Here is a 27,778-nt window from a genome sequence, read left to right as displayed (position 1 = left end):
AGAGTGGAGGTTGGAAAGTGAAGCTTTAGTGTTTGCATATGCCGGATCCTTAGAACGAGGACTATAGTAGCATTTTATCAAATTGCAGAAATAATAAATATCAAGTGATTTAAGTATCTGTAGATTCACATAGTCAATAAAGGTTTTTTCATATCTATATTTAAAAGAATGATTAATAACAGACAGAATCTGACATTTCTTTGGAATGAAGCCTAATTAAGAGTGAAAAATAAAGGCCAACTGATATCATTAGAGTATATGAACTTGGAGAAAGTTAATTGTTGCAGAGGTGCTATATTAGTTGGTATTAAATCTGGTTTTATTTAACATCCATTAAGAATCTGGAACAGTGGACTAAGCAACATTTTTTTCTGAAGATGCTGACAAATGAGGGAGAATTGAATAGCAAAAGAAGAGTACAAAGGGGATTAAAAGGGTTAATGTAACGCCAAAAGATGGGATTTTATTTTGAAAAATGCAAGCTAATGCCCCTCTAGAGGAAAACAATTCAGAACACCAATCTTCAGAGAGAAGTGGAGTGTGAAATCCGGTATGCTGAACAAGCCTGAGTAATAATAGACAGGAAAATAGATATTTCAGCAATCAGTGCAGGACAGTGCAAAAAAACCCTGAAGCAGCAACATACTCAAGCCCATGAGGATAATTCCTCTCTCTCAAGAGAATTTCTTCCTAGAGCATCGATTCATGATCAAAACAAGTTGATCAACATGATAGTTTAACAAGTTCTGGTACATTAACTGAGCTGTGGCTATTTTCTACACATTGCTGTGGCAAATAGGAGATACTGCAGTGAGCTCGACCCTCAATAAAAGCAGTATAAATTTACACCATCTTGTCTTCTGTCAGGCCAAGCATGGAGGTACAGGTACAGGTACAGGTACCGGTACCCTAGCTCAGCTGACACAAAATACTAGGTCCAAATGCAATAGCATGTTCCTGAGTCTTATCCTTCTGTTGCTGGGGCAGGGGTGGTTGCTTCCTTTAGAGAATGCAGAGAAGGGAACAAGAGCACGTTTTGTTCATGGTAAAACAATGACTAAGACTAAAACAACTGTTTGGAAGCACTACAGAGTAATTAAACTTAATGGGATGATACGGAACAAGTGAAAGTTTACTATCAGAAATTTCTTTGCATCAGAAATAAGGAATATACCTTAATGCAAGGTTGTTAGACTCTGAAATTAAAGAGAAGGCTCATTTGTTTGAGTGATTCAAAAGAAGTGAAAAAATACAGTGTATGAGACAAACCTACTCTACCTGAGAGATGGCTAAATCATAGCTTAATGGAAATACAAGAACTGTTCTAAGGGGACAACCTGGGTTTTTTTCATAAATCCATAGGAAAAGGGAATGCATGTGACCAAATATACATCTATAATGCAGGTAATGATATCTATGCTAGTCATCAGGTCTCCTTTTATAATCCCTGGGCAGAAATAGGCCTTTCTAGGGTGTGATTCATGTCATTCCAATGTAGAAGTTTCAAATAAGTCGGGTGTATCCTAAAAGTATATATTCTGCTTGACTGACTATAAAGGGAGTTGAGGATGACTGGTTCAGATGTATGTATCTATCCCACATGTTATGAATAAGAAACAGATGATAAGATTTGGTCATGTGAGATAATCTGAATACAAAACAAAACTTAGAGAAACATGCTATGATTATAAAATATTTAGTCTGTGACACCAAGAAGCAAGGCATACTTTCTCCTTACTCATGGATCCAATTTTTATTTTATTATCTCTAATGTGTAATGACACTTGAATAATATCATCCTTTTCCATCGTTACTCTATGCATCCTGTCTTTAGCATCTCATTTTTAAGATTAAGACCGAAGTACTATTCCTGCCTGTGGAAGAGGAAGGCTGTGTTTTGCGTAAGGTTGTGTGTTGCCTTGAATGTATTCTGTCTCTGATAGGAATATGGCCTGACTGCATAGTTCACTGTGGCAAATCCATTTTTGTGACTTAATTCCCCTCTCTCATCCAGCAATCTTATCTACATTGCAGACTAGAGACAGATCGACATTGGCTGAGATATATTCTCACTGTAGGAAAAAATCATCTTCTACAGGAAAATATATGCTCTCCTGTGTGTATAGTATGCGTGCAACAGCATTTAAAAAGACATTGTCCCTCAAGCTTAGGAGGTCAGCAGCCAGAGTATGCAGGGGAAGGAAAGGTCTGCATGTTGCAAAACGTTGGAGAGAATAGCAGCACTCAAATTCAAAGAGGCTGCTAAAGAAAACCACCTGAACCAACACCAAACAGAGACTTGTCATGGGGTACAATCCAGTTTATAGCGTGCGCACTTTAAAATTTCTAAAGCAGAAGTAGTAATTTACCTGCATGTTTGAAAAAAAAAATAAACCATGGAAATAACATCATTGTATATCTAAGAAAATACTAAGCAGCACTTGTTCAGATGACAACTCTATGGCTAGCGATCTTACAATCTTCTTCCTGTTTATTAGTCAGGTTCTTTGCTAAACACAGATGCCCTGCTTAGTTCAATTTCTTTGCATCTGTTTTTGCTGACCAGCCATATATTTTCCATTGTTTACTATAAGTTGACAGAAGCGTTCATACTGAAAAAAAATAAAATGCAAGGAAAAGATGTTGCGAAAGTGTTGCCTAAAAAAAAAATGGGAAAATGAACAGAAAAAAAGAAGGTAAGAGAAAGATATGAAATTGTTTGTTACCCAAGCAGATTTACCCCTTTCCACCTTTGCTTCAGCCTTCACACTGCATCCTCAGCTTCTGCAGCAGTCTGTATTGAGTATAGGCTGCTGAAATAGAGAGCTCTCAGAAATCAGTTTTTCTGAATGTGGATGGAGCAGAAATTCTCCATTAGTCCAGAACTACTGAAAAACAACATTAAGTGGTTGAAGTGTCATGTACCGAATTGTATGTAGAGCAAAATATTCACTAATTAGGACATTAAAAATTGGTTTTGGCATGTTCCACTAAATGAGCTATCCAAATACCTGACATATGCCATCTCTTTTGGAAAGCGCCTTTGAAATATATAAACCTATAGACAGCAGCCCAGCCCCAGAAATGTTCCTGTCTAAAAAAGAACTGACACATTCAAATGTAGATCCATCAAGACTATGTCTGAAATACTGGTGTTAAGGAAATCTGAAGACAACCCAAGACTGATTCATGGCAACTCCTAAACAGGCTCTGTGAGCGAAACATTAAAACTAAATGCAAACAGTGGAAGCCTGACAAAGTTCCTATATCAGACAGCTATTTTATAATAGTGATGGAATCCAAACAGACTCTGAGAATCTGAGACTGTTATTGCAAAACGGAGCCAGAGAACTGATGTACTGTCCATACTGATTAATTGTTAGCCCACTCCAGGCATGGGACTGGAATAAGCCAGCAGCCAGTTTCACCCTGACACGATGTGGTAGGTAGCGTGGACCACACGCGATGTACAAACAGTCAAAATAAGGAGGGAGAATTTAACAATGTAGACGTAAACTGTGAGAATAAAAGGATCGCCAAGTATCTTTCTCAGATTTTGTATAAACCCCAGCAGAAGGTTTTAAATCCTTAAGACTGCTAACAGATACCAGTACGTCACATGAAGCATCAGAAATTTCCAAAACAGACAGAAATTTCACAAAAAAACATCTCTGCATATTCTAGTGAATAAACCTAGCCCCTCAAAATGAGGAGACTTCAATAGAAGGAATACTAACTACATTCTTGGTGCCCTTTCCATGGACTGATCTCAGATTTACCTCTCTACCACAGAGGTGAATTTATTTTTTTTTTTTTCCAGGCTTGATATAAGATGTCTTTCAATTCCTCTGGTCAGGAAAGCTCATACTTCTTTTTCTCCAAGTTGTCCTCTCTCTTGGGAAAGCTGCACAAGATAAAGCTGCAGGCAGCACCATCACCCTGCTAACACTAGTCTGGCCCAGGCAGTTGTGATCTCCTGGTTCCACAACCACAGCCCACCACTGAGGTCTCTGGAGCTTTAACTCCGCTTCTGCAGTTCTTCATTCAAAGTATTAAGAGAGTACCTGGTGCAAACTGGAGACTCTGTGTCTCATGGCTTGCTCATCCCCAATTCAGGACTTTCTAGTCAACAGTACTGTGGGTTTGAAGAAATGAAATTGTTAGGAGGATGGTGTAGGTTTTTGATTTGGGACTTAACGGAGGTTTTCTATCATCCTACTGTCTCTACTCATTTACATTCCTGAGTTGTTGGTGATTTTTTTTCCTTCTAGTTGCTTCCTAAAGGAGCCCAGTCTTGGTTTAATTGCTTCTTATGGGTACTCTAAATTAATAGCTTCTTTCTGTTGTCTCTGACTAGAGATATTGGGAGATACAAGGTCTGATAGCTCTCCTGCTTTCTGCCATATTTTCTCCTTTCCAGTCAGTTACTCCAACTGTACATTTACTCCTGATCCCTCTTCTCCCATTTCTTGAGAGTATTCTAATGTTGAGAGCAATTTAGATCCATTTGCAACGTCTGCATTTTTAGCTCTGCTGTATTCTTAAACGACGCGTGTATCTCTTGTTTGTGAGTTTAAGGGGCATTTGATCCCACAAAGGGAATGTGCACGTGAACCTAGTAGTGAACAACTGACGCATTTGAAGTGAACCATTGATACCTAGAAGTCAATGACATACATTTCTTCTGTCCAACATGCTGCTAAAACATCCTCTTTCAATTTGCTCTTTCCAATTTACCACACCGTTTTGGCTTGCCATCCTTCTCTGAAGTGCTCTGTTGTTCCTGGGCCTGTCTGCTTTAAAACTTATGGAAAACAAAGGTTTGTAGCTGACCTTTTTCCTTTCCATCTCAAAATTATGAGCTTTTATATGACATCATAAATTCAACAGTTTCCTCAGCATGAGTTTTCTGTAAACGTATCCTTCTCGTGATGGCTTTTGAGTTGTTTCATTTTTTTTCTCATTTTTGTTGCTGTTCTGAGCTAGTCGTGCCAGAACTGTTTAATGATCAAAAATATTGTGAGTCATGCTACATTGTCCACTTCATTGACTTTGCTGTTGTCACGTTGCCCTTTTCCCCACCCCCAGCCTTGGCCACTTGTCCCTTCCTACCTTTCCTAGATAGAAATGGATATTTTGTACAAGATGATAGTTTCGTAACAGCTTTGTGGGAGAAGCAGTTGTCTTTCCTATGTTAATTCCAGAAATAAGCTCTTGGAAAGGTTTTTAGAAAATACTGTTACCATACAAGAAATACTGCTGTTCTATTACCATAACTCCTGGGAAGCACTGATTTCCAGATTCATTTTTACAAGGCATGTCTTGCCTTTACAGAGTATCATATTTTTAGCTGCGAGATATGTACTCTCCTAGTAACCTTCAAATTATTTACATCCTTTTTGTCCTACACATTGAGACTGTTTTATACTTTGGATTAAATTGAAATATTTTTAAGCATCTTGTTGTAATCATATGGTATGAAATCTATTTTAATAAATATTTTACGTGTTATATGTTTAGTTTACATGTAAACTAAAAAATAAGTTACTTATATAGCCTAGTTGATGAAGGGATTCAATCTAAATCTTGTTAGTAAGAGAAATGGTAAACCTCTCAGAAGCACAGGGAATGACAAATTTGAACAGAGGAAGTCATGGCAGGAGACCAGTTATCCTAAAATTCACACTAATGAGACTTTCATATCTTTTCTTGTATAGCTCTGATTAGCAGTGAAACAGTGTGCAATTGCTTCCATATTTCTGAATAAAAGAAAAAGAAACCATAGACCTCCTTAATGAATATGGATTCCTGAAAAAAATAGACATCAATAATAGTTAGTAGCTATTACACTGTATTAATGGAAGTAGTATTAATTGCATCGCGTTTCAAAATGGTAGTGTTATGGGCTTGCTGCTTCTTTCTTATTAATGTTTGTGCACTGTGTGGTACATTTGTGGATAATTTTGCAAAGCATTAGATAAATCTTTTTCACGTATATTGCATAGAAGGTTTTTAATGACTATTAGCAAGCATTTTTTTTCAAAAGTACTTTTATTGTTGGTGAAACTGTCTTCTAATGTAGGCTTATATAGTCTGTATTAAATTTGAACAGTGCTTCTGTTAAAACTTATGGGGGCACTTCTAGGGATGCGTGTGCCTGACTCTTGTTGACATTAAGAGGAGTTAGTTTGCAAACTGGAGAAACAGGTCCCTTTAGAAAACCTTTTGGCAAAAAGAAATACAAGTGTGTAGACATAGATTCTCATCATTGCAAGTCATAAAGAGGTAACTGCTGTTGCTCCAATGGCTATTTTGACATTAAATTTTGATGCCAAAGATGAGGCTACATACAGTAAGCAGTCAGGCGTTGTCACTATCAGGTCTACACAGAGACTTGCCATGCACCTAGGCTCTGTGCAGAGCTGCAGGAGCTCTGCCTTCAAGACAGGCAACTACTTGTCTCTGTTGAGGAGTGCAGGGCAAGTTTGTGTCCAGTGGCTGCAGCCCACGTCACTACTCAAACCCAAGAGCTCTACTGTCAGCGCTACAGACTGATTTCAGTCTTACTGATATTAGTGAATGAATACTAATTGAAGAACAGTTTTCTTGAGAAAACAGACTTTTTGGCTTGCCTACGCTGGAATCTAGCCAGGCCAGAGAAGTTTTTCTTCTGTTCTTGCAAGCAGTATTATCAGAAAACTAACCAGGTTATCTTGGACTGCATATCTCAGTGAAAAATGGCATCTTTTGAAGCCAAATACCTCCCAAGCATGGTACATGGGAGAACATACTGCAATACTGGGGCATGAAGAAAGTTTTTTTTTTTTCCTAATTGCCCATAGTCTAGGCTCTGAGTGAATCTAGCCTTCCTCAGAGGAGATCTGGGAGATCTCAGCCTAAGGAGGGAGAACTACAGAGCTGGACTCTAAAAAAGTACCATACAACCTGTGCTTGTGTACGGAGGCATGTCTAAAGTTTAGTCTAAATGTGTTGAACGATGTTTCTGTTGGTTCAGTATAATGTAATGTCCTATTAAACAACATTTGTTGGGTTTCCAAATCTGTTGTCAAAGTACATTGTGGAGACGTTGTGACGTGGTGAATTGTAATATAGTGCAATATTTTATAGTAATAAAGTAAGCTAATACACTATGAAACAAGTGAGTACATTATCTATTGTGCTACAGACACGAGACACGGCACTGGGGAGATGGGAAGGTGTGATTTTCAGGCACTTCCTAAGCCACTTAACAAAAGCCACAAAACTCTCTTGGCTCCCATGGTTTGCCTATCCAGAAAAAAAATGCAGAAACTAAACTAGTCTTCTAGATGAGGTATTTATCCCTGTACAATTCCGTAAGCAATTTTCTTTTACCTTCTTAAAACGGGAAGGAAGGCTTTAGCAATGGCTACACTTGCCCTCTATGAGTAATGCTCAACTTTTTTTATTTTTTTATAAACCAAGAGCATACATTTATTAAATACAACACTGCCCTTCTCAGGAAGCCTTTAGGTGAGTCATAATTCAAACACAATCAAAACCAAAACCAGGATACATACACCTTTGCTGTGTCACCTTCAGATTACAGTCTAAAAGAGGACATGGAAGCCAAAGCTGTCAGGCGCAAACTCTGAAAGCTGACTCCCAAGTGTGTCAAAACAGATTTCTAAAAGAAATAAATTGCTTTTCAAAGCCATATTTGTCATAACTTGGAACAGTATTTCAGTGTGTAAGAAACATACTGTGCAGTTTTCCTGTTTGATAAACGAGAAAAATCTGGACTTTTTTTTGGTTTGTACCTTCTATTACCATGAGCTAAAAGAAAGCAAGCTTTCTGTGCACACGTTCCTAGTGTCACCTTCTTTTTAGTGTATATTTCAGTCAGGTGCAAATTGTATTTAATGGACTTCTTTTTTGAATATTTTTTTTTTCTTTTAAGTAAGCATTTTTATTGCATTTCATGTGTTCTAGATAGAGAACTTCTAAAGATCCTGTGATAATTAGAAAAAGACTCCATATGCATGAATGAAAGCACAGACTCAAAACCTTTGAATGAAAAATATTGTAATAATCTTTAAATTCATTTTATCAATTAATTTCCATTTCCACAATAAGTTGGGTTTTTTCTGTAGCAGAAAGTTTGCTAATATTTTAAAAGGATAAGTGATGACTATGATGATAGCAATAATAATAATACATTTTTTCTTAAAGAATAAAAAAAATCATTAAGTAATACCTCAGGGATTAATTTAGCATCATAGAAAAGGTTTACTGATTATGGGAAATACTGCAGTATTATCTGTATATATTTTGATAGTTTAACTAAATACATTTGCCAATGCAAAGACAAGGTCTATCCATGTGAAATAATTTCTGTATTTTGAACTGCTTGATCTCAATAAATGTGATTATTTTAGGCATCTGGGGCCAAAGCAGTGCCTCTCCACTGCAGTATGACATTATCATGTCTCTGAAGTAGCACAGAAGACACTCTTACCTGTTCCTTAAGGACAAAAAGGAATGACCAGTGGATAAACTTGTTCCTTTTTATTTTGTAAATATGATTCTAGTGGGATAGTGTATCAGAAGATCCAACTGCTCGTTTGCGTAGCTCTTCAGCCTCATGCTATTTAACATGTCGCGTTCTCAGGAACAAGTATCAGAAATTACTAAAAGAAGATGGAAACATTCTGGCAGAGTAATTCAACTGTTACCAACATAAAGGATGATTACATCACTGGGAGGTCCTAAATCAGTCCAGACAGAAGTCAGGGGAATAGAAAAGTCCACAGGGCTTTGCTCTGTGGCCAGTGAGAGCCAACAGATGTGGCAGAGCCAAAGACAGTCACCTCCATCCAATTTCTGCCCTTCTTCTCTAGCTTTTTCTGGTTTTACCCAGATCCTTCCTCAGTCTGTATGTTTATTGTGTGTTATTCTGGCTCCATTTTCCTTCACTTGAGCAATCCAGAGAAGCTGTCATTCTTCAATGTCAGCCCAGTCTTTGAACTTAGCCTTGCTTTGAGCAGGAGGTTGAACTCTATGATCTCCAACTGTCCCTTCCAATCTAAACACTTACATTATTCTGTGGTTCTCCATATGAGAATGTGGCGGCCCAAGTCGCTAAAAGAGAGGGTCTCTGACTGAATGTCTGGATAATTTTAAACTTCTTCCTCAGTACTTCTCAGAGATAAAAAGAAGTTATTTCATCTTTTCTCCTTATTACACCATATTAAATATATATATTTATATGAAACAAATACATATATCTTTGTATATAAAAGTTCTTTAGAAATCGATGCAAACAGAAAGAATGAAGACACACTTTTTGATTTTGGCTTGCCAGATGTGTTCATTGAGATTACATACACAGCAAATTATTCTCACACCATAATTGAAAAATAACATGGTGCTTGTTTATTTATTATATGGCATACCTGAGAAATCTCAATGGCTTGTGGGCTTGGCTCTAAAATGGGAACAGCTAGACAGTCTGATCCAGCTAAAATTCACTACGTGGATATCAACTAGAACAATTTTTTCTATTAATATTCTACTAACCCTACTACTAATTAAGCAAGAGGCTTATCTTGTGACTTGTTCATTGTGTACCAGGCTTTCAACTTTATCCAGCTCTTTATCCTAATAGAAGCACATTAGGATACATTGCACTAAAAGAAGAATAAACTATATATAGTTTCAGTCAAAATGGCCCTTTTTAAACAGTCATCTCATGATAATTAATTGTGAATGTCCTTAAAGGCAAAGAAGCTGAAGATGTTTTACATGCTGCATAGTCCAGCCTGTCTTCCCAGGCTTGCCTTGCAATGCATACGGCCACGGTCACCTCAGCTGTGGTTACCAGGGATCCTGTGTAGACGGCTGCAGGGCATCCTTCCTCAGCGGAGCTGGGCAGCGAGCAGGGGTGCCTGTACGGTGGGGAAAACAGGCACCTCTGTGGTGCCATTCAGCTGCTGTAAACGTCTGTAGTAACTGAAATTAATAGTATTCAAAAAGAGCCTATTCTTCTCTGTTGATTATTAAAGTTTTTAAAAATTCACTTACCAAATTTTCATATTTAAATTTCTACTCACGTTTGGTCAGATGAATCCCAACTTAACTGTAAAAAAAGTTAATTTCTAGCCTACACTAGTCAAAATAATGACCCCTGCAGTCAGTGGTGGAGAGTAGGCACCTGAAGAGGACAATTTATGTCATTTTATTCAGTCATTGCTTAAGCAGCTTGTTCTTTGAGTTTGCCCATCATGCTCCACTGATAAGGACTTTAGCTTAGCTGGCCAGACAGACAGACAGGGATGTGTGAGATGAGTCCTGCCCAAACACCAAAGGCAAGCATGGAACAATTGAATGCATGAAAAAAAACCATCTGTATTATCACAAAAATTGGAATCTTTCTCACACATTATAGCTAAATCTGGAGTCCCATTTATGCTACCATAGAAAGTAATCTGGGATTTTTTTATAAAAGGGAAGTGATAAATGTGGTTTTGCAGGAAAAAAATATTCTTGCAGATTAAATACATATTAATATCTTTATTAATATTACAAGTTTGATTATAAAATTTAATTGTTCTTATATAATGGAATTTTGTAAGGCTTTACGTGTAACAGCCTCACTATTTAATAATGGAAAAAAGTAAAATTAGTATAGGTTACATTGAATTGAAAAATTGGTTAATTGATTGATCTTTTAACATAATTATAAGTAGGAAATAAGTGAGGGAATCTATTTTTAATGAGCTTCCTCTAGGATAATTTCTTGGCTTTTGACTGTATTACACTTTTTATGAGATCCTGTAGAAAACATAAAATCAATACTGATAAAGGTTGGTGGTGGCAGAGAGATTGGTCCACATCCACATTGGACAGATGACACATTACTGATAAAGAGCAATATGGAATACTTAATAAATTAAGCACCAGCAAATAGGAAGCATTTTTATGCAGTCAGTGAAAATTCCTGAAACACAGAGCAAAGAACGCAGCCCAAACTTGACAAAGTGCTTTTGAATCATTATGGATAATCAGCTGAGCATAACATCACAATGAAAAAGGCAAATTCAGCAAAAGTTCTTAAAATAAAACTTACTGTTGATATATTTTTCTCAGGAAGATGCCATTGGTAAACTACTTTATTGCATTTATTATGAATGTTGACAAAATCAATGAGATCCTGTTCCAGATAGTCTTCCCCTACTTCTTTAGTTCATATCTGTTTCTCCATCTTTTTTTCCATTTTCCACATTTACTTCAAAGTTATTGCATGACACTTCCATATACCATGCAAAGATCAAGCCTCTTGCAGGAATCTTTAACTAAAGTTTCTATTCTTTTTAACAATGACCTGAAAAGCAGGATTTCTCTAGGATTTTCCATACAGTTCTTCATTAGGAAAAGTAATGTCTGATTAAATCGTCTGTGCGCAAGGTAGATAGAAAGATACTTCCTTAATACCCAGCTTCTATAATATGTCTCATTTCCTGTACAGACAATTAAGCATATAATTTCAGAATTTATTTCCTGTGAGGAATCTTGCAAGCAGTTTTTCATTAAAAGCTTGTAGAAATGGAAGAAAAGGACCTGGCTTGGGAAAGAGATGAAAGGATAGAAACCAGATAGTGAAGAATTAGGGAAAGATATTTTGGGTCATGTAAAGAGTTCTCTAAGGAGTCATGTTGTAGGATGATCCTTTTTTTCAGGAGAGAGGAAGCACAGTCCCTGACCTACAACACTCTGGGTACCAGAGTCTACTAGCTATAAAACTGCTTGAAAGGCATTTGTGATGAACATGACAATCTCTTTACTTAAAACAGCTACAACTATCCTCTGTGTCAAGTAGATAATAGCAGTCTGGTGGCAAGCGTCTATTTGGTTTCTTCCAAGTGTGTATCCTACCTTCCTTCCCTGAGAAGTACCTGGGTCAGGCAGGTCCTCCTACAATGAAGACAGATCACTCCTCCCTGAGGTCCTCCTCATGGAGAGACATTTCCAATGGCTGTGGCATCTGAGCAAGTGGAAGAGGAGACAAGGCAGAGCTGGAGATCTCCAGCCAAAGCCGGGAACCTGCTGAGAGCAGCAGGGAATAGACACATAGGCCTCAGAGGGAATGGGATTAAAATCTTCAGGGGACTGATAGGGACTATTCAGTCAATAAATTAATTTGACTGGAAACAAGAACCTGTGATGTGGGGAAATAGTGAGCAAGGCAAGCTGTTCAGAAACCCCTTTTGCTTCTATAGTCCAGCTGATCATTTTACATTTTCTCTATTTGAAAAAGTTACGTATTTTACTTTTATTATAATAAAGCCTGGTGATTTGGGGTTTGGGTTGGTTTGGTCAGCCTTTAGAGCTGTCTGTAAGAAGAAGTCTAGGCCAATCTAGTTTAAATCTTTGGCTAACATGGAAGTCCGTCTCAGGCAGGAAGGAAACACCAAATCAAAATCTGCTACATCGCCACAAAACAAAAAGCAATTTCTTCAGCAACATCCCAGGTTGGCATGTTCTGTACGTTGTACATCGAAGTCTTGAATGCTGGAAATAAGGAGTGATGATGCTTCTCCTGAGCAGTAACTCTGACATTATTTCTGTGGCTATTTAAATAAGAGCTAGTAATGAAGAAACAAAACTACACAGAAATTCTAGGGATTTCAGAGATTTTTTTTAAAAAGGGGAAAGTACTGTTACACCAGTTTTACAATTTGGGGTGATAAAACTTAAAGATAATAGGCATCATTGTAATTGTGAAGTCAGAAAAAGAGCCAGAAATGGAAATTTACTGTTACTACTTTTCCAAAATTTTCCCTTTTGCTGTTTAAAACTACAAAGGTTATATTTGGAAATATACACACATCTCAAAGAATAGTGGAAATAAAAACAAATAAGAGTTATTTTGAAAGCAACATAAGAAATTAGAAAATGTTGTGTTTTTTTTTTAATTCTGTATTGAAAATAATGTTGCAAACTAAACCCAACAAATTTAGGAAAGAAAAATAAATGCTTCTGAAATTTTGCATGTGGAGGATTAAACCTAGTCTCTAGAGAGTGAGTATTAATTCTGAAGTATTCACAAGCTTTGTTTTTCTGCTTCCCTATGTTGTCTGAGAGATAAAGAACTGCAGTGTAACAAGATACGTATTTTTGTCTTTAAATCAAAATGCATTTATTGCAGAGTGCTGGTGTAGGAGTTGCAAGTCAATTGCATTTTTAACTCATTCATACTGGGAAAGGAATGAATAAAAATTCGTGACTTGTGTTTGTGCACAGAGGTACCTGCTTTTATTCATTAATATGCGATAGCTACTTGCACACTGTTTTTTCCAGTTCTCATTAATAGTAAATAATTTTTACCAGATTAAAGATGTTCAGCATGTCTCCTATTTGGGGTCTGTCTTTGTATAGCAGAACACTTACACAACTTTCAGAACATTCTTCATGGAAAAGCTGTTCAATGGAGGATTTGAAGATATTTTTGTTTGCTTTCTGTTGTATATTTGCTAATATTTTCAAATTGCAGCAATAATTTCTGAATTATTAAATTCTGCATATAATGTTGTTGAAACTAGAATAGGATTGTAATTGGTTTCCTCTAGCCTATGAAATTTTATTGTTTCAAACACCTCCTACCAAGACTGAGTCACAGACCTTTTAAGAAATTTCAACAAAGAGAACACCCACTGAGAAATAGAGCAACTTAGTCTACAACTGCCAATTGCCTGATAGATCAAAAATTTACCTATGTTATGAGAAACAAAGGCCTGTTTATAATAGGATAAATTAATTCAGACTCCCTGTGATCAGGAGCATCTAATATTTAGTGCTTGATAAATATTAGATGGTCAGTAGGTATTTTATCTGGAACTTAACTAGAAATTTCATCTGAGAGATGGTTTGTTGGGGTTTTTTTTACCAATTGAATGTCCAATATATTCTGGAAATGCAGCTGCTTTTCACAAAAATGGCTTTAGCAAATCACCATTCGCCTATGAAAACTCCCTTTGTCAGAGGAGTTCTAACAAGCTCTAATTTAAATCAACCTTTTCCTTCCTCTTCCCCTGAAGTAGACCTTTTATTGTTGATCTCTGTGGTATGAATTATACTTTTTGAATTAGCTCATAAGACTGAAAAATAAAATCCCATAAAAGTCAGGGTCCTCTATAAACTATTTCCTATTTTAGCTGATTGAGGTTATACACCAGCAAAACTGCATGGTGACTGGGTAATGATCTGCCTTTAGTGTCTTTTTATTTGCCTATTCTTTGGGGAACTCCAAGGAAAAAGTATTTATCACATCTGATTTGATGACCATCACGAATTAATTGTACTGTTCATCTGGATTCCTTCAGCCAGCTGTGGCCTTCAAGCATAAATTCATAGTTTCTGTTCTGTGATCATATGGACATACTGAGGTATATGGGCATACTGAGGAAGAAAAAGATCTTTCACAGATCCAGAGGCACATCCAGTTTTGCTTTCTCATGCAGTAAGTTCTGATTTTAAAAAATCAGGGATATACACGCTAGGTATCCTAGAAAGTCTTTCTAAAAATGCTAATTTTTAAGTTTAGGCCAGCTGCGAGGTCCACAAGGTGCTTCACGGTTGTCAGCACCATCTCTGTTTAACTTGTCATGTTTATGTACTGTTCCCATTTTCTCGGTATTGAGGGGTTATTTCCATTATGTTAGACATGTCGTCTAAATCTCAACAGTCTGAAATCAATTTATGTTCCTCTGAGAGACAGAGCACTGTCACAGGGAAAAAAATTACCTATTCACAGTTTTTCTTGCTTTTCCTTGTAACGCATTAATTTAATACTTATCACTTCCCGGCTATCTTGTCAGGATCCTTTATCAGCATCATTTTTTAGTGTTCTGTTCATTAACTTTTTAAAGTACTGTTCAGGATTACATGTGACCAGCACGCAATCTAAACATCATAAAATTCACATCAATACTGTTCCTTTCTGATTGGACTTAAGGACACGGCCTTTCTTTATGTTAATTGCTCATCTCCAGACCTTCAGGAATTCAGAAAAATGTGACGTTTCTCAACCTCTTTTTGCAAGCCAGGTCATCTTGATCAATTTATCATGCTTCACACTCTTTAGTGTTCTGTACTGCAACAGTATCACGCCCATCAATCATTATTTCTCTCTCATTTTTTGCTTTCGGGCTCCTATGCTCTTATGCTAAATCTTCTGAACTTCCTGTCATTTTAACCATTATAATTTAGATCGCTACAAAGCTTTTACTAATTCAGCTTTGTTCTTCTTGATAAGTAAGTTGAATACTGAGAATTACCTCCTGACTGGGTGAACACGAAAGCAAAGAGGTTTATCTGTACTAGGTGCATGTCAGCGTGGACGGTACCAAATCTTCAGCAGCTCAAAGCAAAGTGAAGCAAAGTGAGAGTTTAGAAATTCACTGTTATCTTCACAGTTTTGTTACTCCTTGGACACCCCTTGCCAAATATTCCGCTTTCCTACACTAAATGATCTACATTCACAGCTGAGACTCAACCATGTAAAACTTGAATCTTGTGATAAGTTCTTGTACTACTGTTAGTCTTTTCTTTCACACTCTGCCACTGTTTGTCAACCTTTCTGTTCTACCTGAATCCCAATAAGCAGGAATAAACTGGTCTGTCAAGCTGGTGGGAAGGAGCAGGAAATTGGAAATAAATTGTTACCTTGAATAACATCTGGATCCAAAGAATCAAATAAATATGCTATTGCTCATTCCAGCTTCCACCACTGTGGCCAAGTGGCACGATTACCTTTTCATTATGTTGCCATCAAGTGTTTATCATTCCGCCATGTGGTATGAAAATGAGACAATTATAGTTAACACACCTGAGCTCCTGACACTTCCCATTGTCACAGAAGAGATTTCAAAGGCAAATCGATAAAATTCAGAAGTGTGATGACAGCTTAATGCATATTAAATACAAAATTCTGAAGTTACTACAATGTAATTTAATAATGACAGAAAGGCAGTCAGGTGAAACCAGCAGGCTCTCTCAGTCTTGTATTCTTATTTGTTTCTTTATGATGAACTTTTGTCCAGTGTTCCCAAACCTCAGAGAAATCAGGAGGAGTGAGACTCTGAGCTCACTAACAGACATCCAGGACCATCTGAGATGCCCTGGGGTATCAAGAAATCTTCACTGGAATGGCAGAGTCAGTGGGAGACTCAAGATTGTCCAGGATGACAACTGAAGCTCTGAAGTCTCCCGTAGATTCTGTGTTATATCTGCCAATCCAGCACAGATTTCTGCGTAACCTAAGGTACGGCACCCTTGGTACTGGACCTATGGTTGTGCATCTGCATTAGGTTCCTAATTCACAGACTATGACATCAAAATTTAATTGTCTGCATATCAGTGTCTAAATTTGGTGCAGATGTCTATGTGTCCATTATAATTGATGGCAGCTTCAGTAAACTGAACAAATGTAGGCATCCTGTACTTACTGAGATGCCCTTGGGTATTCCACCTCACCTCCCACCTATAGGTCCTTTGTCGCAGCTGGCAACGCCGTAAGGATACATATTCCAACCCACATGACACTAGATGGTGATGCAACTGAGCTGATATCTGGAAAACCATTCAGTACAAAAAGAGTCCAGACAGTTTTTCAGGTCAGTGCAAGGCTGCCATCTCTGTTTGGTTAGCTGAAATATTTCTAGACTTAGTTCCTGGCTGTTCTACCTCATTTGTATGGTTCAGCACTGGGTCTGATGGTTCTGATGTGCTGTTTTTCTGGCTTCCATTAGAGAGGAGCATTCAGTCACAGACACCAAGGGCATTTCCCTACATTTATCTATTTTTATTCTTTTATTAGGGATTTTTCTAATCACTGTTTCAGGGATAGGATTAGCTGGTTTTCAAATCAGGATCAGGACACAGAGAGGGAAGTCCTGGGAACAAGTAGGGGAAGTCTGTGAGAGTTCGGGAACAGGCATCTGGAGAAGGGGGTAGCTGAGAGAAAACATGGATGCAATGAAGGAATTTAGAAGAGGAGGAACTGGCAGCATAGATGTCAACACGAAATATCTGGTGGCTCCTTTTCATTTATGCTTTAATACGAACCTTACATATAAGCAAAGGAATGGATTTGTTATTGAATACTTTTCCCACACACTTGCTGAATATGTTTTGTGAATGTATTTTCATGAAAAGGACTTTAGGATACTGTATACAAACAACTTATGCTCCATCTACAGTTTAACACAAAATATTGGGAACATGCCTTCATCAAAGGGCATTCATCAAAGTGACATGACATAATGCAAGCTGAGATTTCTCTAACGTGCTTAGAAAGTGTAAAAGCTTAAATGGGAGCAGATTCTAAACACATGAAAGAGCAGAGACTCTGGCATTGTTAGGCAGAGTTTATGACTGTCAGAGAGCTCTGAAAATACAATGCGGTATTCCTGAAAAGTTAGTTTTGAAGCTTAAATTAGCTTTTAGTAAAGCCAGGCCGAATTGTCAGACATGTTGTTAGCAAGCATACAGAGCATGGGTGTGGCAACACTTGCAAGCCCTTCTAGAAGCAAAGTCACGAACCGTCAGGACTCTGAAGACTCAATTTATATTCTAAATTATGTTGCTGATTCAGTCTGTGTGACGTATACCAGTCTTTTCACCTTGCTGTGTCTGCTCTGCTCAGGGAGAGTTGCTTGCCACAATATGTATGCCCGAGGTGGAGCATTATTTGCGTTACTAGCTCTTAATCTTAGCAGTATTCGAGCAGTACAGTAGAGAGCGTAATCCTTAGCCTTGACACATGAACTAGTGACGTTGATTTTAGCAGCATTCATTGGGCAACACACATGAGCAAAACTGGAGATTCTTGAGAGAAAATTTCCTCCTGCTAAACAAAGGGTTCCTTTTCTTGACTTTTTCAAGGTGTTGGCTGAGTTTACAACCTGTGAGCAAACTTCTGAGATCTTTCTCCACTCCTCCTGTGTTAGTACCTGGGCATGCAGGCGTTTGCTAATTGGATTAGTATTTGCATAAAATATGTATATTATAGACCTCACTGAGGAAAATAACAATTCATCCAGTACTACCTGCAGTTGCAAATCATAAGCCAGGATATGGACCTAAGGATTTGAATTTTTAGTAGGAACTTCTGTAATAAAAGGCAAGAGACAAGGGTCTTCCTCTGTTCCATGTCTTTTTCTACTCCAGGTCAAGTTGTCCCAATAAAATCTGTTCTGAATTGTTCTGTAGCAACATTTTCTCTATTCTGAGACATGGCTGTCCTTCAGGTAATATGGTTTCCTATCAACAAGGAAATAAATCTGTAACAGTGTAACACTGTTCTGGTAATAGGTGCCAGAAAAAGAGAAGAAAGTTCATATAAAAGTGTCACCCAATGAAACATTCTGTAAATGTTAAGGATCAGCCTTTGTCTGTGGAAAATAACCTGCTTTTGTTGACCACACAAAAAGCTGCTTGTTCCAAAAATCTACCTCTCACTTCCATAAATTGCAGATTTTTATTATTTTTCCCAACTCTAGTACATTTAAGCATCAAAAACTGTTACTGGCAATGTTGCTTTTGTCTCTGCACTATTTTAGCCATAAAATCTCTGCTTCACATCCAGATTAATCAAAAGAAGACAGTGTTTAGTTTGTTGGGGTTTTTTCTAGTTTCATAAATTATTTTAAATCTCTGACTGATAAGCAATTCACAGAGCTGCAGCAGCCAAGCAAAATAAATAGCTGTATGTCCATTAGAATGTAAATTAACTCATTACTATGCCAGCTTCTGACCTTTTCTGATGGCTGTATTCTTGCTAACAAAGACTCTTTGCTATTCATGAAAGTGAAGAAGTGAAAACTTCATGGTAGCTTGAGATTCTCTGGCGTATTTGAGAGGATATTCTCATAGATGCAGGTGACCAGTGAGGGTCCCTGCTCACCGGCAAGTACCTCTATCATTCATGACTTTGAATAGCTATGCTTTCTCTAATTATTTGAGAAGATCTGAATATTATTGAAAAATTGTTGCTTAAGAAGGCTAGGTCATTGAAACTTCATGAACTTCACAAAAAGTGCTCCTATGTATAAAAACATGAATATTGATTTAGCACCTGATCTCACAGTCAATTAAATTTTTGTATCAGTTCCATAGACTTTAGTGAGATGAGACCAGGTTTAATTTCCCAAGGCACTCCTCTACCTCCATTCCGTTCTGATAAACCTCTCCATGTCACACTTTACGCTAGTCATCAAGAAATTTGAAAGTTTTAAGGGAAGAAATATAGATTTACACTCATGATGCCCCCAAGTTGTCTGGAGAAGAGATGAGCCACAGAAGGTGCTACCCCAATGGCGTGTAAAGATCCTGCTGACTTTCCTGTGAACTGCACCCGCTCTTTGCCTTGTACCTTCACAAAATGATTATCTGTGGACAGGAATGTATTCGTTCTTTGGAGTCACCTTTCACAGGTGTAGCATGCCAAAGAGAGTGAAAAATAGTGTTGATTTGGACTGGAGCACCACTTCCGTAGCAGTCTCTCCTGGGTTGAGATCAGGAGCAATGGAACAGTGGAGCATAAAGCAAAATGCCACCACAAGTAACAGCTGAAGATCAGTTTGTACCATTGCTCGTCTCTTTCAGGCAAAACTGGTTAATAACATCTGGGCATATGTATATAGCCCTAAAGAAGACAGACCTTTTTTACAGTTTTATTAATCTGAACCTGCATGTGATAGAATAACTGATGACTGTAACCAGCCTTCATCTCAGTGCAGCACAGTGCTCCATCAGTTACTTGCCCTGCTTCCAGCGTGTAGCCTAACGCAAGGGAAAAGCCACTGGGTCTAACCATACATGTCATGGGCCCGATCAAACATGATGGGCCATTCATCTCATTCTGATGTGGGCTGTGTTGATTTTTGACCCATTGTATCGGGTGCCATACCAAGCAAAGGCCAAGTGGATCCTCCATGGCATGGCATTGGTCACTCTGCAAGGACAGCTGACAACAGGACTAGCTAACTGTGCTTGAAGAGCTAGAGCTCCCAGTCTTATTACACCTACTCTTTATTTCAAGGTAAATCAACTTTTTGTTATTGCTAGAGCAAGAGCTCAGTACTTGAGGCTGTTTGAAAGAGACGGACCTTTTAAAAAATATTATGTGGTAATGATTGATTTTATTAGAAATTGAACTTTTAATTTCCATTCCCTATACGTCATTTGATATTTTAAATATGACATGACCAATTCACCTTGGTCACCTGCTTGTTTTCGTAAGTATTATTTCCATCTTTTTTAATTCATTGTTTCTTTTCAGATTTTGTTTACTACAGTATATAAATTATTTCAATTTACTTTTTCTCCTTGATCAGGTTTGTTTTCCTGAAAAAGGGAAAATATTTGAAGAATAATTTAATTAATGCTGTATCTTTAATTTAGGTATGCCAGGAAATCCCCAACATTATCTGTCCTGTCAGTAATTTTGCCATTTTAGCTGGAGGCTATTTGGCATCTTAATGAAAGTGCCCAATTGTAGCTTGACTTCCGTGCACCTCATCCAACCACACCTAGCCCTAGTGTAGCTCAACAAAAGGTAAACATGCAGAAGGAGAAGCCAGATGTAACGTGAATGGTAAGAAACAGTTCCCTGCATCCTGCTAACGGTGTACACCATGAGTCTGAACTCTCAGAGTTCTCCATGGTCACATCCATTTGAAGTTAATGGGTATTTGACACCTCTGGAACTGAGGCCCAAGTGTAGGCAACTGATAGACATCTCAGGGATCCCAGTAAGAGAAAGAAAATGTACAAAAAAACCCAAAACGTCTACTGCTACAGTAAATGTGTATAGTAACTTTTCTAGAAAGGCAAACTTTTGCTGAAGTGAAGTGTTGTCACATGGACATTGATAAGATGCCCATGGAGTCAGTTAATGCTCTGGGAGTGCTCATCAGCCATCTGTTCATTGACTTACAAGCAACTACGTGAGAAAGGTCTGTGCAGTGCTTAGGACAGCTTTGCTCAGGAAGCCATATGCACCAAGGATTTTATAGCACACACACACACACACACACACACACAAAAAAGAAAAAAAAGAAAAAAAGAAAAAAAATCCAAGCGAAAGCTAATGGGCAAAACACTTGCTGTATCATCAGTGCGACAAGCGATGTGGAGGGAAGTTGACGTGCCTGAACATTGCTACATTGCTTTGGATGAAAAGGCTTTATCTTTGACGCTGTTGAGTTCCTCCCTGCAGCACTACCACATGCCGTCACTGCAGAAATCAAACTGTTCCCGGGCTTCAGTTTAATTATACATACACGTCTGCCACAGAGGTAAACACCATTAAAGGTCCTGTGCTTTGGCAACATCGACATTAGTTACTTGAGATTATACAAGGTTTTAAGAACTTCCAGGAATAAATACAAAACGGTGGGGTAAATGGTTTGTCTAATGGAACAAAATAATGGAGATGGAAATGTAGCAAAAAGCGTGCACATGGCAGCAGTCTAATAACCAAAGGCTGGTTTTGTATTACTGACATTAAGGAATATGCCAAATACAGGGTTTTTACTGAAAAAAGAATAATAAACAAATCAGGACTGTCTTGCAAGTGATACGTCCTATCTGATAAGCTACTTCTAGAAAACTAAACTTTCCAACAATAAATACTGGCTGAAGTGTAAAGCATGTGAAATCTGTAAGCGTGTTTCATGAAAAAAGCATACTTAAATTTGTATATAAGAAGAAATAGGTACAACGAGTGTGATGTGATTTGTCTTTTGTTATAGGATATCTTCATCACAAAGGAGAAGTACAGTAAGCTGAAGCTGGAATTTCCCTTGATCTGAAAAAAGAAAAAAAAAATATCTTTTTTGTTCCCCCAAATACATTTGAATCCAAAATTTGTTTTCTGTTACTGGTGTTTTTTAGTGAAGTTACAACATAGAAACCATCACAACTCTGATTTCCAGGGAAGTTCATTTTGGAAGGTGGTAAATATAATTTAAAAAGCAATGTCAAAAATAATTTTTCTAACACTACTTTATGAGAAAATGTAATTCTGATTTTTAAAAACCATATGGGTGTTACTGTACCTCAGCTTATTTAAAACGAAAGAATTAAAATTTCAATAAAAGTGTTGGCCACCAGCTGCTGTACCTTATTACAGTGTAAGTGGTCAACACTGAGAAAATAAATCATTGTATTCACAAAACTAGCACTGGAGAAGTATACGAGGTTACATATTTTATCCTCACATGCTTACACGTTATGTTACATTACATTACACTAGGTGGTGACCGTAGTATTTTCCTGCTAGCATCTAGCCGAGTGGTGGTGGTTGCTTTTTTTTTACAGAAGCCAGTAATTTTCTTTCCAAAATTAATTCAGACCTGTACTGCTGCCTTCACAAGGAGCATTAATAAAGACTTATTTAAAATGAATAGTAAGAAAAGGCAGTCTTCAGAAGGGGAGCCACAACTTATGTGGTGAAGCTGTTAGGAGAAGGGAAGGCTGTCAGGCGCATGGGTGAGGAGAAAGCCACTCATGGGAAGAACAGGCTGCATGAAGTATTTTTAGGTGGATCTAAGCTGGCTTTTATTATTTCAAATTTTAAAACTGTATGTGAATAGGGGGGTGGTGTATATATATGTAGTAATAACAATATATGTATATATACAAAATATTCTCAACCACTCAGGTTTTCATAGAAGACATCACCAGTTGGACAGTAGGGGGTTGGGAGTTTAGGGTGGGAGAAGTGGAAATCTGGGCGTGGGATAAGGAGGTTATAAGAGCTTACCCAGTATGTGTGCCCAGTTAGACATGAGTTGATCAAGAGGTAAATCAGCATTAGTACTGTATTAATGCTCAGCAAAAGTGGAAAGTTGCACTCTTTGGAGAACAAATTCCAGTCTTGCCTCTAAATCAACACCGAATGGATGCCAGCCTGCTGGGGGCTGTCGTGCAGTGGGGCCCCACAGTCTCTGGTGGAAAAACTCACAGCAGGTAACGAGCAAGTGCCAGAAAATCAAGGGAAAAATGTGGTGTTGTGAAGTGAGGTCGAACTAAGTGAAAGCCCACTGCTTCTCATTGCCAACTGTAGAAGTGGCTGCAGAAGGCCAACGCTCACCTTTAAATATTGTTCTGCAGAAGTATGGGACCAAGTCGTCTACAGGTAGAAAAGCTCAGAAGCTGACCTGAAGAATATATCTTAATAATGTGTGTTCAGTGCATACTCGACACAGGTAGAAGGGGGCATTCAGACTACACAGGGAAGTGCATTTTGCCTTTATGCTTTTTCACGTGAAGTTTCTGTTACACTTACCACGTGCTACATGTGCACTGTTCTCTTGAATTCTTGAATTTGCAGCAATGGTTGCGTGCATCTAAATACCAGTGACGATTCTGTACCCGTTTGCTTCACAACAATTATCCATAATCAGGCTTATGTTCAAAAACTGATAAAGCCATGCATTGTCTAAAGGGCAGTTGTGTTTAGATTGAGAAAAAGTGTATTTAATTTGGCTGAGAATACAGATGTTACGTGAGGCAAATTTAATATTGCCGTGAAATACGTGAAAGATAGAAGATAGGGTTTGCTTTATGGAACTAGACCTTCATGTATTTAATGTAGCATCTAGTCTTTGACATAGGTGAGAGGACACCTCGGTTTACATGAGGTCTTGATATAATACCTGTATTTAAATGTGAAGTTTGGATTTTATTATCAGTTCCAATGTTTGTTACCTTTAGACATTTTACCTTCTAACATGCTTTTGTACACATATGGATATCCAATACTTTTTTAAAATCTTGCTTTGAGTCTTTTACTTCCATGGCATCCTTTATCCATTAGTTTTCTTAACATAATTTCATGCTGTGTGAATAAATATTGCCTTTTATTTGTTTTGAGTGTAGATGTTGTCATTTGTATGTTGCAGTCTGTGCCCTTAGCCTCCAAGCTAAATATAAGTCTGTGTTCTCCTTGTTTGGGTGAACAATAGAACTTTTTTAGTTGAGGCTTTTTTTATTTATTAATAATTGAAAGTAAAAAATTCTGATAACTCCAGCAAAATATATTTTTAGGTGGACACAGTAAATAAACAGGTTAAAAATGGCATTTCAGTTTTACCTGGAGCAATTTTTGCTGCCAATGACTGCTGGGAGATGCACCAGTACCAGTGGGGAGGGAGTGTTGCCCTCTACCAATTTTTCCCAAACACCAAATCTGTGTAGGGAATTGATTTGAGCTACCTTTCAGCAAACCTCCTTGCCAGTTTCAAGCTTTATCCTTAGCTTGAAGGGGGAAAATGCTTTTTTAACTTTCAGACTTATTAGCTGTACAGAAAAATAGCAGGTAATAGAAAGGTAGCCATCTGCCATCCAAGAAGTTATTGACTAAGTTTCTACTACAGAATCTTTGATACTGAAGGTGATGTATAAGCCAGATCTATACAGGATGCCTGTTATCTCAGCTTGAATTTGCAGATAGAAAGAAATCTCTTACTTGTTAATAAAGCAATTTTTACCCGAACACTGTAGAGTCAGTAAATATAAAACTTCCAAGGATTAATTTTCCCAATATACTTTTTGTTTAAAAGTGCTATCGGCGTCTACATCAGCATTACAGAACAGCCAGGGTTTCTCTGCAAAAGGCTCAAGTGTTTTTTTTGCTCCAAGATTTTTTCAGTCAAAATGAATTAGGTATCGCAGCAGAAGAAATTACCTCATTATCACAGAATTCTGGGAACCTTCAATACTATGTACAAATATAATTCCTGTTGTGATTTGTCTGTAGAAAGATACTTTCCCTAGTGTTCTTGTGATTTAAATTATTTTTCAGACTCACTTCAGAAAAAAGAAATAATTAAAGTCAGCACTACTCTTCCAGCTTAATTCATTTTTGAATGAAAGAGCAGCCTTCCTATTAGATGTCTCAATTTAAGCCCCATTTGTGTTTCTGACAAAACAAATGATCCCTTTGTTATTAGCTTTTAATCTTACTTAGGCAGGTCCACAGACTTTTCTCTTTTTTTACCTGTTATTAACTGAGAATGAGTTATTTAATGAAAGCTATGCAAAAAGCTGGTATTTTTTAAAAATGTGACCCAGTATCCTTTGAGATTCTTATTTTTATTTAATATTTTGCAAGTTTTGTAACATTGTGCTGTGTAAGATAAAACAGCGTTTACAATGACTTTTTCAAATGATCTTCTTTTATGAAAAGGACGTATGTGGAGATTTAAACATTTGTAAGCTACAATAGTTGAAATTTATGAAAGTCACTAAAGCAAGTTATCAGTCAGCCAGTAACCAAGGAAAAGGAGATAACTAGTTGTGTAGAAGAGGCAGTCATGTCGGACCACTAGCTAACTATGACAAAAAAACAGGACAGTATCAAACAATGTTCCCAAAACTTTGCTACCTTCTCTATACTGATTAAACAGCTGTTTTTCTCCAGGCTTTTCTTCTAAAAATCTCTTGTGTTATTAGGTTTTGTTGATGGGATGCTCTGAATTGCTTCTTCTTAAAGGTGCGACTGCATTTGACACATCAATACCAGGTCGTTTGGTGTCTTATCCAATGTCCACCAAGACAATTGGAAGACCTTTTGTTTAGTTCTTTTAATTTCAACATAATACCATGCTGTTTGTAAAATATGGCAATGATCTTAATAGCTCCACGTGCATATATATATATGTGTGTGTGTATATATATATATATATTTGCATATATTTTTTCTTAGAAATTATCCCCTGTGGTTTGTGTTTTCACCCCTTGTGTGTAGAGAATTCTCATATATATCAATATTATCTGCAGACCTGAATGAGAATGGGAGCATAGGCACCACTTAACCTCCACTCTTTATGCATCAGAAAAATCTGCTAACGTTATTTTTTGTTTATTTCAGGTTTCTTTTCTCCATGGAAAACTCCAAAGCCTGTAAGTTCCCTTTCCAAATTATACACAGTGAGTTCATAAGATGACTATCATTCAAAGCAAATATCTGTAGACCTTCATCTAACCCTCCTGTTCCCAGCTCATGAGACACCTCTCAGCAGTGCCCCAGCTGTAGGTGAGACAGCATCAGGGGTGGCCTCACTGATAAGCTCTGCAGATCTGTTGACTTGGAGTCTGCCAGCAGTGGTCTGGAGAAAGAAACATCTCGATGTAAAGATGGGTGTCAAGAACGAGAAATGCAGTGGCTCAAAAATGAGGGATCTGGAGAAGAAGGCAGCAGAAGGCCCCAGCAGTGAGGCCAGTCTAGTTGGCCTTCTATTGGCGATCTCTTTGAAATGGACAACATGCACTTTTTCTGGTTTACAAGTGGTTTGAGCTTAACATCCTCAAAGCGATTCTTATTCTTTCTTGCATTAGTAGATCTAGAGCTGGAAATAGTCACACTTTACGTGAGAGCTTGGACTCAATAACTTACTGAGGTGCCTTCTAACCAACATCTCTCTGTTTCTATGATTTTGACATTAAATCCCAAGGTCTGAAGAGATTTCCTACTGTAACGTTGTAAGCAACTACTGCATTTATTCTGTTGACACCACATTGTATCATTTTTTGAAATTGTGACACATTCACAGTGTAAAAAGAAATCATAGGCTGCTATTTTAGGTTTTCTGGTTTGTTTTGTGGTTTGTTGTTTTGTTGTGGTTTGTTTTTTTTTTTCAATTTGGCTTTTTTCACACAGATTGTAATGACCTTAAAATAGTGCTTATCTCTCATCAGAGGTGTGTAGAGGATAAAAGAAGCCTGCCTCTGCCTGGAAGCTTCTAAGAGCAATAGAAATAACAATACCAATATCATATGAAGTATTTATAACTGTCTTATTTTTGTTGCGGGGAGGGGGGGGCTTATGTTGAATCTGGACGACTTCACATCTCATAATGGATCATGGTTAATGCATACCAAGATAATTTTTGTAACCTGTCACATACAAATAGCAATTAATTAATCAATTGATGCAACTCCATCAGACTGCTTCATCTTGTAGTGGTTTTTTTGTAAAAGGTGAGAGGAAGAATGCAATACATTGGAATAAGTATTGCATACGTTTGTTTATTCACTTTAGTAGCAGGACGTTTGTGAAAATAAATCTGACTATTAAGGGCTAGCTTGATCTCACCAGTTTAAGGTTCCTGTCTGAGTGGGACATTCAACTTTTAATCCTAGGTGATGAAATAGAGAACTTGGAACTGGTTAAAGATTCAAATTCAAAGACCTCCCACCATCAGTGCTCACCCTCTTTACATACATACCAAATATACAAATATCAGCATATTGTTAATGATTGTCTGCACTTTGTTATATAAACAGTGTAGTAGTTCATACTCAAGTAGCATTTGCCAACAGTCATAATCTAGAGAAGCAACTTGAGTGATGCAGTTTTTCATGCAATAGTCTGAGGAAACCAGGGCTCACAGAAAAATACCGCACTGTTGTGTGCAGATAACATGCCGGCATGCAGGCTAACCATACACAGCTAGCCTATTTGGGGCTAGCTTCAGAAAGAGAGTTTACAAATGATTAACCAGGTTGAGATGGTGTGCATTCCTCTGTCTGTCACCATTTTAACTAGAGAAGTAATCAGACATAAATTTCTAGTGCCCATGACATGAAGATAAGATTGCAACCAAGTGCCTCTGAAGCACTGAGAGTCTGAGGCAGTCTGGAGCAGTAGGGCCAGCACCCAGAGGTCTGGAAAACCTTCCCAACACCACAGCCCAGCCTGTAGGTGTGTAACAGGAAGGAAAAACTGTAG

The 27,778-nt window shown here is 37.7% G+C and overlaps 1 protein-coding gene across 8 annotated transcripts in view; it reads left to right on the top strand.

Moving 5' to 3' along the window:
• MAGI2 (membrane associated guanylate kinase, WW and PDZ domain containing 2) overlaps positions 1–27,778 on the top strand; it is a 757,062-nt gene that overhangs the window by 637,838 nt on the left and 91,446 nt on the right. For all 8 annotated transcript variants that reach the window (XM_054216495.1, XM_054216512.1, XM_054216480.1 and 5 more), the window contains one exon: positions 25,919–25,950. In XM_054216495.1, the coding sequence (XP_054072470.1) occupies positions 25,919–25,950 (32 nt within the window). The remainder of the gene's footprint in view (positions 1–25,918; positions 25,951–27,778) is intronic.

This window comes from Rissa tridactyla, chromosome 1 (genome assembly GCF_028500815.1).
Source record: "Rissa tridactyla isolate bRisTri1 chromosome 1, bRisTri1.patW.cur.20221130, whole genome shotgun sequence".
In the NCBI taxonomy this organism is placed as follows: domain Eukaryota; kingdom Metazoa; phylum Chordata; class Aves; order Charadriiformes; family Laridae; genus Rissa; species Rissa tridactyla.
The sequence above is the reverse complement of the archived record's forward strand: the minus strand, read 5'-3'. Positions and strand labels throughout refer to the sequence as shown.